General features: G+C 58.9%; 1 protein-coding gene across 2 annotated transcripts in view; it reads left to right on the forward strand.

The window, feature by feature from the left end:
- Nucleotides 1-12,323, forward strand: part of SLC2A4RG (SLC2A4 regulator) — a 42,363-nt gene extending 30,040 nt beyond the window's left edge. Inside the window, exons 3-9 of one of the 2 annotated variants that reach the window (XM_074969731.1) lie at nucleotides 2,598-2,707; nucleotides 3,692-3,939; nucleotides 4,961-5,061; nucleotides 6,138-6,420; nucleotides 7,729-7,848; nucleotides 9,324-9,436; nucleotides 10,381-12,323. In XM_074969731.1, coding sequence (XP_074825832.1) covers nucleotides 2,598-2,707; nucleotides 3,692-3,939; nucleotides 4,961-5,061; nucleotides 6,138-6,420; nucleotides 7,729-7,848; nucleotides 9,324-9,436; nucleotides 10,381-10,492 — 1,087 coding nt within the window. In that variant the 3' untranslated portion in view covers nucleotides 10,493-12,323. The remainder of the gene's footprint in view (nucleotides 1-2,597; nucleotides 2,708-3,691; nucleotides 3,940-4,960; nucleotides 5,062-6,137; nucleotides 6,421-7,728; nucleotides 7,849-9,323; nucleotides 9,437-10,380) is intronic. The other variant, XM_074969732.1, reaches the window with a different exon arrangement.
- The last annotated feature ends 1,395 nt before the right edge of the window (nucleotides 12,324-13,718 follow it).

Consider the following 13,718-nt stretch of genomic DNA (forward strand, 5'->3'; position numbering starts at 1 on the left):
CCAGTACTGCAGCCCTCATCTAACCTCCACTTCTCCATCGCCACTCAGTAACACAAACCCTATGGATTGTCCCAGTCCCTGCTGCTTCCTTCTTTAAACCCCCCCCCCCCCCCCCCGCGCCAGTAGCTCCAGGGACTCCTCCCTGGATGCCCCATTTCCCCCATCTATATTCCCCTTCCCCTCTGCCCCCTTGAGTCCCCCCTCCACTTGCCCATCTCTCCTGAGGGGAGAGAGGTCCTGGCAGGGTGGGGGTCATTGGGTGGGGGGAGGCCATGGGGTGGGTTTTCCAGGGCAAGCCTGCCCTGCAGCTCCTGTCCCACTGGGCTGGGCCCAGCTTGGTTGTGACCTGTGGTGCCCGGAGCGAGGAGCCAGCCCTAGCCCCGCAGGAAGGGGGACGCCGCTGCAGGGCGAGTGCTTTGTTTTGTTGTACGTTGTGTTCTGTCACATGTGCCATGTACACAGGGCCTGTGCGTGACATTTCCACCCCTCGACAAGCAGAGGCCAGAACTCTCTAGCTGCTCTGTCGCCCTGTGATGCCACTTCTGGCTCTCGGCAGGTGATGCCCGGCAGAGGTTGCTGGCTTGCACTCGACATGTATGGACTAGAGTCCACGACCCACCCTTGCTGCCGGAGCTCGGCAGCCCCTGCCAGCCTCCCGTCACTCTCTGGGTTGAGAACCCCTTGTCCCTTCGCAGAGAGCCAGGCCCGTGGGCGGCAGGGTAGACTCGCCAAGCCAGTGCTGGGCTGCCAGTCAATATAGCGGGGGGAGGGGAGGAGTGTGACCCAGCACCAGGGCTCCTGGGTATTCATAATGGCTCTGTCACTGGCTCAGTGTGTCTCGGGGGGGCAAGTCTCTTAATCCCTCCGTGCCTTAGTTTCCCCATCTAGAGGGGTAGAAGGATGGCTGCCTGCCTAAGCTGAGGAGGGGAGTTGTGAGGATAATTCACTGGCTGGCAGAGCATTGTCCTGTACGGAGGAGAACCAGGTGTTTTAAGTGACCCCAGAGGGGGAGCGACTCCCCCCCTTACAGCCTCTCCCAAGATGCTGCTTCCCTGCCCTCCGTGAACATGCAGAACTAAAAGCCCTTGCTCCCCTCCGCAGCCGGGAGCGCCTCTCCCCGGCTCTGCTCATTCGGCATGGCCAGCCCCCGCCCGTGGTTTTCTCGGTTAGACATTGACCCAGATAAAGCACTTGGCAGTCAGAGGCCCTGTGCGCAACCCTTCTCTCCCCCCCGCCCCCGCCCCCCCAGCTCTGGGCTGCTGCCTGGGTCTGGTGGATCATGTGGTGCAGACTGGGGAGGCGGGGGAAGAGGATGAATCATGCTGGCTTTTAAAGGGACTGCACCTTCTGAGGTGTGTAGGTGGTGGGGGCAGGCTGGTGCTGGGGATTTCTAGTAAGGGGGTCTCTCGCCCTGCAGCGTACAGCTGCCTGTGACATCCCTCTTTGCATTAGGGCTCATTTCTTTTCCTTTCCCTTTCTTCCACTGTTGACCTGCCTATGATTGAGAAATGTGCTTTGCTCGCTGCCGGACCCACTGGCTGCTCTAGATCTTTGGTTCCCCCGTCCTGCACCCTAAGGCAGCGGCTCTGCTAGGCGGTGGGGGCCTACCCAAGGTATCGTCCAGGCACTCTTCGCCCTCTGGGGCACCTCCGCTCCTGCTGGCCCAGGAGTGAGGGGCTGGATGCACAAACCTGTGGCTTGCCCCTGCCACACGGCAGCTGGTCACGCCACAAGGCTGGCCTGCAACCTACGGTGCACTTCGCTGTTCTGCGCTATCCAGCGATCTACACCCTTCCTTAGAGGGGTGAGCAATCATGCCTTGTCCTCCCAATACCGCGCTCGTCTCAGGCTTGGGGAGAGGCTCCCGCGGCTTGTCTCCCAGCCAGGGAGCGTGCCCAGTGTAACACACTCCTTGGGTCGGAAGTGTTGGAGGATGCAGCGTTGAGGGGGGCGACAGCCTGTCCTGTTCATTGGAAGCCTGTTGGCTGCAGGGGTGACCACTCTGGAGCGCTGTGCTTGGGGTAGGCCACATGGAGGGAATGAGCCACGCCTTCAGCAGGATGGAGGGGCGTCGGACAGAGGGTTGGGTGGGAGCCCCCCTGCCCAAAGTGGCTCTTCTGGGTATGATACGATCCAGCCTGCGCGGCCGGCGTGGCTTGAAAAGACCTGAAGCGGAATGACCATGGCAGTCACTGTCTTGCCCGTCCCCTGCATGTGGCTAGTAGGAGCCACACAAGCCTGGATTGGAAGCGGGAATCCTATGGGGTGTAAAAGCGCCTTTGCCCTCCAGGTGGCTGGTTCAGCCAGCAGTAACTGGAGATGGTTGCCAGGTGCTGGGCGCGCAGCGGTCTGTGGGAATGGTATTGGGAGGGGCCTGCGGACGGGTGTCTGCCCTGATGGGGTGTCTCAATAGGCTTCTTGGTGGACTGAACGTTGGTTCGTCGCGCCCTGGGACTGGGACCTGATGTCAGGGTGGTGTGTGGGCATCCGCTTGCCCCGCTACTGCGGGGTAGCTCTGGGGCGCTTGGCGGAGTTATGGCCAGAGAATTTTCTAAGCTGGATCTAACCGCTGTGTTCTCCCTTTTTCTGTCTTGCAGAAAGCTATCGGGCAAGGCGGGGATAGATGAGGTCATGGCAGCCGCAGTTCTCACCAGCCTGTCCACTAGCCCTCTAGTGCTTGGCAACCCGCCTGGCACCCTCAGCCCAGGTACTGATGGGATGCTGAGCCCCGAGATGGGCAAGGTGGAATTGCTAGTGGGGGTGTCGGGCCATGTGCTGCTCTCGGTTACGCCTCTGTAAATCCTGTATGATGTAGGGAATTCCTCCAGAGCCAGGAGCGGAATTCAGGCCCCCGAGTCCACTTGTAGGAGCATAGGAACTGGCAGACTGGGTCAGCCCTGAGGTCCATCTAGCCCTGTGTCCCAGTGCTGGTGGCTGTCAGGGACAGGTGCTTCAGAGGAAGGCGTAAGAAGCCTGCCGCAGCAGATAGGCGATAATCTGCCCCCCTCCACGAAATCCCATCCTCGTCTCCAATAGAGATTGGCTTAATAATGGGAGGCAGCGTGGCCTAGGGCTAGAGCACTGGACTCAGGAGACACACATTCTATTCCTGGCTCAGCCGCTGGCCTGCTGGGGGACCTTGGGCAAGTCACTGCCCTCCCCCTGCCTCAGTTTCCCCATTTGTTAAATGGGGATACTGATACTGGCCTCTTTGTCAGGGACTCTGAGATCTGCTGACGAAGGGCCCTGGCGGCAGTACTGCTGGAGGCAGTGTTCCTAGCTGGCGCTCTGGGACACCCCCTCCATCACCGCACCACACGTAACAAAGGACCTGGGGGGCGGGAGGTGGGCGGTGTTGAGGCCTGGATGGTTTGAGGTTCCCATCAAGCGTGGCAGCCCCTCCTGTACAAAGCCCACTGCTGCAGGAGTTGTGCCCGGGGAGAAACCTGCCCTGATGGCACGTGAGAGCTCGGGCTGGGCACGGCGCTTGCTGCCTGGGGGGTTCACCCAGATGCCCCCCCCCCCCCCCGGGGCTGGCTCTGCCTGCAGGATTCCCAGAGCTCTGCTCAGCAGGTGCCTTATCTGCCAGAGCACTGGAAGGGGCTGACGTCTGCGTGTCCTGGGGCTGACCCCCGTGACCAGTGGGTGACTGAATTCCTCTCCCCCCCCCCCCCCCCCCGCCCTGCCGCAGCAGAGCCCAGCTGCGAGGCCTGGAAGGAGGGTCCTGCCATGTCCTCCAGCTACAGCAGCAGTAGCAACAACAGTGGGGACTGGAGCTGGGACCTGCCGAGCGACCGCTCCACCCCTTCCACCCCGTCGCCGCCGCTCTCCACCGACGTGGCCAAGAGCTTCCTGCCGGCCCCCCAGCTGGACGACGGCATCGAGGAGACCGAAGCGACCCACTTCCTCTTCGGAGACCCCATTCCCAGGAAGAGGAAGGTGCGGAGGACGGGAGCTGGAACGATGGGGCTGCAGGGCCGGTCCAAAAGCAGCGCAGTGATGAAGGTGGTTGGGGGGGAGAGTCCCGGGGGTCCGGCAGAGCAGTGGTCAAACTTTTCACGGTCGCGCCCCCCTTGCCCCTGTCTGTGCCCCACCCCAGGAACCAGGCTGGGAGTGGGGCCGCAGCTCAGGGGAGGGGTGGGAGGGCATGGACAGGGGTAAGGGGGACCGAGGCTGGGGGCCGTCCCTGGGGGTGGGGCCGGAGCAGTGCTGGGGGCGAAGCGGACTCATCGAAATGACGAGAAAGGGGCCTCTCTGCAGGCAGGAGAAAAAGACTTGTCTCCTCCCCCAAATAATCAACTTGCTCCCCCTCTGCTCCTCGTCATCACGCCCTCCCTGCCAGGCTGGAGAGGAGAGCTGGGCATTGTGCTGTGCCTTCAGGGCTGACGGGACTCGCTTTTCGGGACGGGCTTGGGGAGTGGGTTGCAGGGCCGAGGGGCGCTCCCGGTGGGGGCTGAATTACAGTAACAGTGAGGGGTCTCTGACTCTCCAGCCAAGAGTCCAGTGCCCCGCATGGCACACGGGTGTGAACAGGAAGCCCGAGTAGTTTGAGCTGCGTCCCTGCAGCGAGCAGGGCTTTCCCCGCTGCAGAATGGTCTGCAGCCCCTCTTCTAGCACCAGTGATTAATTTATGCCAGCTCAGAGCCCCTCGGCACCTCTGGGCCTGGCAGTTCAGAGCCTCCCGGTACCTCTGGGCCCATGTTACAGTTGGGGGAGCAGTTCAGGAGCTCACCCAAGTCAGAGGGACGTGGTGACACGGGCAAGTCTCACTGTTCCCTGCTCCAACCACTGGACCATGTTCCCTCCCCACGCACACTCAGCCCAGCCTGTGGGATTAAGAGCCTTGGTCCCCTTTCCAGGTGGAGATCTGAGCCCCATGGAGTGGGGCTGCCTGGGCCCGAGTGGGAGCGGTGGGCCTCATTCATTCTCTTTCTCTTTCTCATTCTCTCCTCTCCTCAAGAACTCCACCAAGGTGATGTTCAAGTGCTTGTGGAAAAGCTGTGGCAAGGTTCTGAGCAGCTCCTCGGGGATGCAGAAGCACATCCGAACCGTCCACCTCGGGTAGGCGTGAGGGTGCGCTGGGTCCTGCAGTGCTCTGGGCGGTACCAGGCAGGCTGCGCTGTAGGAGGAGGGCCGGGAAGGAAGGAATTATGTCCTACGGGCACGGCAGGCTCTGCCAAAGCTCCTCCCCCAATTTTTTCCCCCACATCTCCTGCAGCCGTGTTTGGTTGCTTCCAGGTTACTTCTCCCTTCCTCGCCTCCCGTGCTCCTGCCTTTACGTCTGCCATTCAGGAAGCCTCTCATTGCAGCCTCCTGTCTTGGAGTCCATCCACTCCATCGCTTCCCTTAACCAGCCCAAGAGATCACTGAGCAATCCCCTCCCAGCCCCTATCAGTGGGATGAGCCAGGCATGGAATCCCTCTTGCTGGCCCTCCAGGGTTGTTGGATAGGATGGGTGTGCCGCAGTGAGCAGGGTCCTTGTTGTATGCAGGCCATAGGTGGTCCCAGTTGTGGGTTTTTGGAGTGATGGGAATGATTGGAGTCGGTGGTTTCTGGTTCTGCTTCTCTAGGAGGTCCAGTTCGTGTTTTCTCTCTTTCCGTCTTCTCCATGGCCAGTTTCTTTAGTACCAAGACTCTCTCGTGTTCTCTTTCTTTTTCTGCAACCTGCAGTCTAAAAAATTCCAACTTCGCAGTAGCTTCACTGCTTGCACTCGTTTTCCGTCCTTATTTCCCTTTCCCGAAATAAGCAAACAGAAAATAACAAACCGGTAGCCTCCTCCTGACTGTTCTTAGCACCCACACTTAAAGCCTCACTTAAAATCTTTACACCAGTGTATGAAGTGCAAATCTTGCTCAGCACAACAAGCTGTGTATTTCACCCTGCTCACTGCGCCACTGTGACAGGATCCCTGGGGTGCAGCCTGGGACCACTGTGCCCCCTTAGCTCTCTCCAGCCTGGGCTGTCTCTCTCAATGCCTTGCTAGTGACCAGCAGCAAACCGCTCCAGGTGCTGTGATCGCTCAGCACAATCGCATGTGGGATGCTCTCAGGCGGTAGGCAGGACCCTTAGCCTTGCCCCCGTGGCTGGGTCAGGGCTGGAAATGTCTCCAGCGCCTGACTCCGTTTTCCCTGTGCAGCCGGAAAGCCGACCTGGATCAGAGTGACGGCGAGGAGGACTTTTACTACACGGAGCTGGACGTCAACGTGGACTCCCTGACGGATGGACTGTCTAGCCTGACCCCCGTCTCGCCCACTTCTTCGGTGCCCCCGGCCTTCCCTGTCCTGGAGGTGCAGCGAACCCCGCCGGTGCTGGTGAAGCCTGAGGACTCCGTGGAGTCTCCTCTGAGTCATTCAGCTCCAACGAGCCTGTGCCATGTCCACACCGACCACGCCTATCAGGTGGGCCATGTGGAAAAGCAGGTGAGACCGCATTGGTGGGGAAGGAGGACACAGATGGTGGAGTAATGCATGCTGGGACATGTGGGCTCCTCAGTCCCTGAGCTGAAACCATACCAGGCTCAGCCCAGTGCAAATCCATTGACGTCTCCCACGTCCGCCCTGACGAGTGTTCCTAGAACAGGGTGCATCTTTGCTGCCCTGGCCATGCTGCAGCCTCAGACTGTGCAGCAAACGTTTTCAAACAAGGCTCCCAGATGGTGCTTGTGGAAGGAGGCAGTGGCTGGGGTATAGGAGGTGCCTTTGGAGCATGGCCCTCGCCATGCTGGGAGGCAAACGCTGCCGCGAGCCTGTGGAACTCACCACTGCAGGAGGCAGGTTTGCCTACGGGGGCAGTCTGGCCTCTGGTCTTTGCTCGCACGACTGGCAGTGCTCCCAGAAGTGTGTTTGCTCCAGTTTTGTGTGAGTCAGGCAGTTGGAGCCAGGCTGCCTGATCTGGATGCACTGGGTGGAGGCCTGGACACTTCTGCAGGCGCGGCCAGGGGTGCGTGTGGAAACGGGGGTGAAGTCAGAGTCCAGCTTGAGGCTGGCTGAAGATCTGGGAAGTTTCAGGGAGGACAAAAGACGAGAGCAGCAGCTGCAGTTGCAGGGTAGAAATGCTCCAGGGCTGTCGTGCCTCATGTTTTGGGGCAGAAATTCCTCAGCAGCTGGGCTTTGGGGATGGTCCCTCCTTGCCCACCCCAGGTGGTATTTGGGGGCTCTCAAGTGTGTGGCATGGGCCAGTGGGAGGCAGGACACTGGAGTGAATGGGCAGCCCCTGTGTTCGTACGCACAGTGTGAAAGCCCCACGCAGACCTGGGAGCCGAACCATCCCGTGGCAGGAAGGTTCTGAGAGCGTATTTAATGCCAAAACCGTGCTGGACTTGGACTCCCTCTGCTCATCTCTCCTGACCGCCCCCCGCCCCCCCCTATTCTGCTGGAGCATTCGGATGAAGTGGTGGCCCTGCCCAGCTGGGCAGACCACGCCCGCCGGATGGGCCGGTGGGGGCCCGGCAGGGGCTTGTTCGGATGCCTGTGACATTTCTCAGCACTGTTGCTCTCTGTCAGGCCTGTCCAGAGCTCTGCCCCGTCTGGGCAATGCAGGCGTAGTGCTGTGTTAGCCGGAGCTGGGCCCCACGCCGGGGAGGTCTCACCGGGCTTTGCTGACACTGACCCGCAGCTGGTGGCCTTTGGGGCGACGGGAGCCAGCTCCCTCCCCAGCTCTCCTGGCCACCCCCCGTCCTCGTGCCCAGATGCATCTCATCCTCTCCTGGTTACATTTGTGGCTTTCAGGCGATGGCTCCCATCAGCATCTCAGCTGCTTCGAAAACCCTGCCTGGCGGGATGGGCTTCAGCATCTCCTGGCAGCCGCCCCCAGCACCCCAGTCACCAGTTGTTTTTAAAGGGTCCCCGGTGAGTAACCAGACAGTCCCCCCACCCTCTGTGTTGGCTGGCAGGAGAGAGGCAGCCGGAGTCCTAGAATGGCCCCTATCGGTACCTCAGTGGGACATATGACTGCGCTAAAACAGCCCAGATCATTCCCCAAACCCGTCCCGTCTACAGGTCCCTGTCCCTCAGGTGCCAAGAACAATACGCTCTCTGAGAGGAGGGATGCTCCAAGTCCATCAGAAGAGGGAAAGGAGGGAAGCACAGAGCAATTTCCTGGCTAGAATTCAGCAGAGACACAGTGGAAGTGCGTGTGCCATGCAGGCTGGCCTCTGATCTGGAATGCCGTGCGCTGCAGGGGTTTGCATCGGTCTTGTCTCCGTTTTGCAAAACAAACTCTGTTTCATGACAAGCCTGTGGCCTTTGACAGGATGTTTTTGGCTCGAACCTGGGCTGGTTTTGCAGGAAATTGGGACCCGGTTGCATTTAGAGCAGAGACTCCAGCTGCCACTGGAGCAAGCTTCTGCCTTTCAGGGTGTGGTGTGAAAAGTGGAAAACTTTGGGCTGTGAAATGGTCCCTGGTAGAAAAGTTCCCTGTTTTCCTAGATCTTCAGTTATCATGTTTGGGCTTGCCTGGTGCCTCCTGCCTAGGGACTGCAGAACACTTCACACACACGTGCTAAGCTGCCTGAGCCCCATTTGAGGTCGGGTGGTGGTTTCCTTTTACGTATGGGGAAACTGAGGCACAGAGGCACCGTGAGTTTCACAAGCTCGCACAGTCTGTGGCAGAACTAGAATCATAGAAAATCAAGGTTGGAAGGGACCTCAGGAGGTCATCTAGTCCAAGCCCCTGCTCAAAGCAGGACCAATCCCCAGTTTTTGCCCCAGATCCCTAAATGACCCCCTCAAGGATTGAACTCACAACCCTAGGTTTAGCTCTAATCACTAGGCCACGAAACAGGTGGTGGCGATTTTCACCTAACCACAAGAAGGGAACTGGTCTTCTTTTCCGGACCCTTGAGGCAGAGCCAGGTTCCCCCACCCCAAGCGTTAACTCTTCTCTGGCTCTGGCTCACTCTTCCCATTCTCTTCAGCTGCTGTTTCCGCTTGGCAGGACACATGTAGGTTGTGAGACCTGCAGAACCAAGGGAGCTGCAGCATCAACCATAGGCTGAAATGGACAGTCACTGCTTCCATCTAGCCGTGTGAGGCCTCCTCGGCCGTGCCAGGTGGAAGGGCATAGGGTGCGTTCTGGCGCCTGCCACCCAGATCTCAGCTCCCACGTCTCAGCGTGGGGACCGTGGGCTGAAGGCTCCTTGGCCTCCCATTGGCTAGTATCTCCAGAGGGCAGATCCCAGCGGGTGCAGGTCTGTGCCGCTGCCCGGCAGCGACCTGTCTGCTCTCGCCCCCATGCTCGCTCTGCCCTGGCGGGGTCGTGGCTGCCGGGCCCGTGAGTGCTGGCTGGGACAGGAGGGTCTCACAGTGGGCTGTGTCGTCCCCAGGGCTGCCTGACGGCACTCCGCCCCGTTGGCGTGGGAGAGAAGCGGCCGCAGATCCCTCACCCGCCCATCACCGCAGCGCCCCCCTCTGTGCCAAAGCTGGCTGCGGGCACCAGGTGAGTTGGGGTGGTGCTAACAGCCCATTCCTGCCGGACCACAGCCCGACTCGATCCTCCTGGGGCTGGAACCTTGGGCTTTAGGGAGAAGTTGTCCCTGATGCATAGACACCTGAGTCATCCCCTCCAGCCGTGCTGCCAGCCTGGGAAGGAGCCAGGCTCAGGGGCAGCTGGACACTTCAGGTGCGTGAGCATTTAATCTCATAGGTGGAGAGAAAAGGCCACCAGGGGCTGCTCTGGGAGCCAGATCCCTCCCTAGCTCCATTAGCCGCCTGTCTCCCCATTCTTCACAGGCCAGGAGGGGAGGGGAGGGGAGGGAGTCCCTGGGGGCCCGGGTGCAGGGACCCATGTCTCGAGTGTGGCTGTGTGCTGCCCGGGGAGGCAGCCCAGCGGTGCTCCGGCCCGGTCCCGGGGCAAGGAGTGCTCTTGGCAGCTCAAGGGATCGTGACACCAGGTTAATGTGCGGCTTGTGCCCAGCGAAGGCATCTCTGGGACAAGGGAGATAGCGGGCATGTGAGGACGAGCCACCAGCTGGGCAAGGCCTTGGATAGTCGTCTCACCCCACTGAACGGATACCACGTTCCGAGGCCTGGTGTCTAACCGTGTCCCCGCCCCTTTCACTTGCCGTACAACTTAGGGGGGGGAACTGCGTGGCGGGGCAGGACCGTGCCAGTTAACTGCTTCTAAAGATGCAGAAGCTCCCTGTGCTGGGAGCCCGTGGGCTCGTGCTAACGCTCCACGGTCAGTCCTACTCCGTCGGGTCTCGGAGAGCCCTGCCACGCCTCTCCCGGCCAGAGGCCTTGGCCGTTGGTACAGCAGCACCCCGGGAGTGCATCGGCCTCCGTCCCCGCTGAGCCCTGTCTCTTGCGCTGAGGGTGCTGCTCGCGCTCCCTTCTCCGAGGCAGAGCCCCACTCTGACGGGCCCATCTGCTCTTCTCCCCTAGGAAGCCCCGTGGCGAGGCCAAGAAGTGCCGCAAGGTGTACGGGATGGAGAACCGGGACATGTGGTGCACAGCCTGCCGGTGGAAGAAAGCTTGTCAGAGGTTCGTCGACTGAGCGCCTTCTGCCCCCCGCGCCTGGCCCCGCTGCCCGGGCCCCTCTGGCTCCACTGGAACCTCCCAGCTCTGGAAAGTCAGCATCAACGCTTCCTTCTTGCACGTTTTGCACTTCAGGTGCCTTCGAGCCCCGACCCCACCTCCGGGCCCCCAGGGACTCAGCTGTGGCTAGCCGGAAACTGCCCCGGACTCAGGAAAAAGGAGCCCCTTGGCCTGCAATTGCTCTGAGGAATTGTAGGGCGGTGATTCTAGGCGTGGGGGGGGGGAAAAGGAAGGGGTTGTCCTTGAAAAGGAAAAACTCATTCCCCCTCCTCCATCCCCATTGGTGCGACACGGCTCCCGACATCATCTTAGATCCGGTTCCCTCCAGGATCGGGCCCCTGAGAGCCATTCGTCTGGCGCTGTATTTTTGTTTTTTGCGGCGCCTCATCCTGTCTCCTCCCCGCCAGCGTCGTGCTCTTGTCTCTTGGAAGCTTTACACTTTACGCACACATACGCACGGAGCTTTTCTGATCACTCTCTTTTGGAAATAAGCTATTTTCTCTTCCTTCACTACGTTCCTCTCCCCTCCCTCCCGCCATCTGACTGCCGTCAGGGATCCGGCCGAGCCAGGGATGTCCGTGCGCTGGGATCCAGCAGTGGGAGGCCAGTATCAACCACCAGCTCCGTCTTGCGCTGTGGGAAAGGAGGGGAGCGGACCTGGTACTGTGCTTGCACAGGAAGCCGCGAGCTCCTTTCCCTTTTGGTTTTTGCTTTGGAATCTCACCAACCACAGTTCGCCACCGAAATGGACTTCAGACCAAGAAAAGGACCCAACCCGGCCTGCCGGTGCAGCCCGCTGGGATGTGACGAGGTTCCGAGCAGCCGTTTTCTACCCTTCTTTTTTATCTCTTGGTTTTAAAGTGCCACGTCCGATCTGAGTCCTGACTCTGGTGGGCTAAAACACCCAGCGTCCCAGGGGCAAGGGGGGACGGTGCTGTTTGTTATCTCCTCCAGGGAATTCTCGATTTTGGGAGGGCAGAGGGGGAGGGAGATGGACTCAGCAACAGATGCCTCAACTGTTTGAAGACGCGTATGTGGTCAGATCTGTGAGCTCTGTGTCCGGGATGGACACGGGGTGGGGGGAAAGCGGCGGTGGGGGTAACGGTGCCGAAGAATAAGCTGTGCCTGGAAAATGCGGCATCTCTTGGTCGTCCTTTTCCGTGTGGAAAATGTGGCTCGCTACCTGCCCCTCCCCCAGCCGCACCTGTTCTGTCGCCTCTCTGCGGGTGGAGCCCGGCTCCCTGGGTGCAGAGGGCAGAGACGGGGGACATGCGTCCACCCAGGATGAGGGATTCAAGTGTTTTGTTGTTGTTGTTTTTTTTTTATAAAGGAAAAAAAAAAACCCCCCGCTCCCGTGGCAACGAGAGCGCCCGGAAGTGCCTGCGTCAACGCGCCCATTTGCACTAAGCCAAACTGCACAAAGAGTTTTCTTTATTCTTTTCTTTGTGTGTGTGTTTTTTTTTTTTAATAAAATATATTAAAGGTCGTATTTTAAATATTCCCTCCCTGGGCACGAGAGAGAGAGAGATGGAGAAAACCCTCATCTCCTTGCTTTCCAAAAGCATGTCTCTAGATTTGTGTCTGTAGGGACTATATTTCCCAGAATCCTTTCTCTCTCCCATCACCCCCCATCCCTTTGAACACCCTGTTTATAAGCAAGCAGCACTGGTTGCTGGGAAATGTAGTTTTTCCCTTTGTGCATTTTTTTGTGTGTCCTGCAGTCTTGACTGCAACAACCCGGATAACGTCCATTGGAATTTGCCTGGATCGTTAATGTCTGAGATAATCCCCCCCCCCCCCCCCACCACAAAATCCATTTGCTGGATGCAAAGACACGAGTCTCTGTGTGCCTGTGTGTGCGTGTGTTTACGAAGCCGTATTTTGTAAGATTGTTTTTTCAATGTTTGTAGCCTGGCTCAATTCTATGTAAGTTGTTGTTGGGTTTTTTGTAAACAAAACCAATTGTCTGTGCACCAAGTGGCCCGACTAAGGCGGATTTGAATGGAAAAAGCTCCCTATTATGAATGTATAATGAATACTCCTCTGCTGCCTTTTGTGCCTGAGCAGTACGGTCCGTGCCAGGGGGAATACTCCGGTTATGGTCCTCGGCAGGGTGCTTCGGCAGGTGTCTAATTTAAGTATGTAAGTGGCACTAAGGAGATCACTGAAATCCCACGTATGCCCACAGTGTAGGTGGGACTTGGGTGGTCTCCAAACAGCCACTCTTGCTCAAACGTGTGCACCTGCAGAGACTTGTACAGCCCGGGGAGGCAGGTTTTCCCGCTTCTCTTCCTAGTGTGGCCATGCACTTGGGCTGTGACTCAGGCTGGCGGAGTGATAATCGCAAGGACAAGGCTTTCGAGAGTAACCCGCAATTTTTGGGCATCTGACCGGAGCTGCCTTCCTGGGCCCTGATTTTCAGCACTGAAAACCCAGGCCCTTCTTGAGGTAGCTCACGTTGGGCCCCTGGCCTTTCTAGGCTTTGAATAATTTTCATAATGGGCTCTCTCCTGGTATTTGAATGAGAAATGATTTGACAGTTTCCCTTTGGGCACAATCCATTTTGCCTCGCCAGGGCAGGTGATTGAGGGCTTTTTCACACTCATGACACAGGTTATATTCTCCCTTTTGAATACCCCCACGCGCCCCATCTGTCCATCCCCCCGTCCCCCTTTCCCCCCTCTTTCCCCCCCCGCTTGTAAGTTGATCATGGCCACTAGCCCTTGGTGCTAGGCTGTGGGTGAATCATTGACCGATTAAATTGTGGGAACTTTGTGTAATTTTCAAAAACGTTTGCTCTCCCCTCCCCTGCCCCCAGGCTTGCTCTGTGCTCTTGGCTGGTCTCTGCACTTTCCGCCCTGCTATGGAACTGGGCCAGTGCCACGTGCTGGGCATGAATTGGGTCATTCATGGTGGCACTGAGCGCCCTGGGGCAAAGGCCCTGCCAAAACGCCAAGCGTCTCGAGGTCTCTTGGAACAGACTGAAGTGAAGGGACTTTGCCACCTTCTGCCTGGAGGCTGCAATGCCTGGAGGCTGCTCTGTCGCCCAGGGCACCGCCTCCCTTCTGTGCAGTCCGAGGACTGTCCCTGCCTTGGACTGTGCTTTCAAAGCCGCCAGCCACAGGCCTGCTTCAGCAGGTTGATTGTTTCCAGCGAGGTGAGGGCTTGGCCTGGTATAGTGCCGG

This window comes from Natator depressus, chromosome 13 (assembly GCF_965152275.1).
Source record: "Natator depressus isolate rNatDep1 chromosome 13, rNatDep2.hap1, whole genome shotgun sequence".
Lineage (NCBI taxonomy): Eukaryota > Metazoa > Chordata > Testudines > Cheloniidae > Natator > Natator depressus.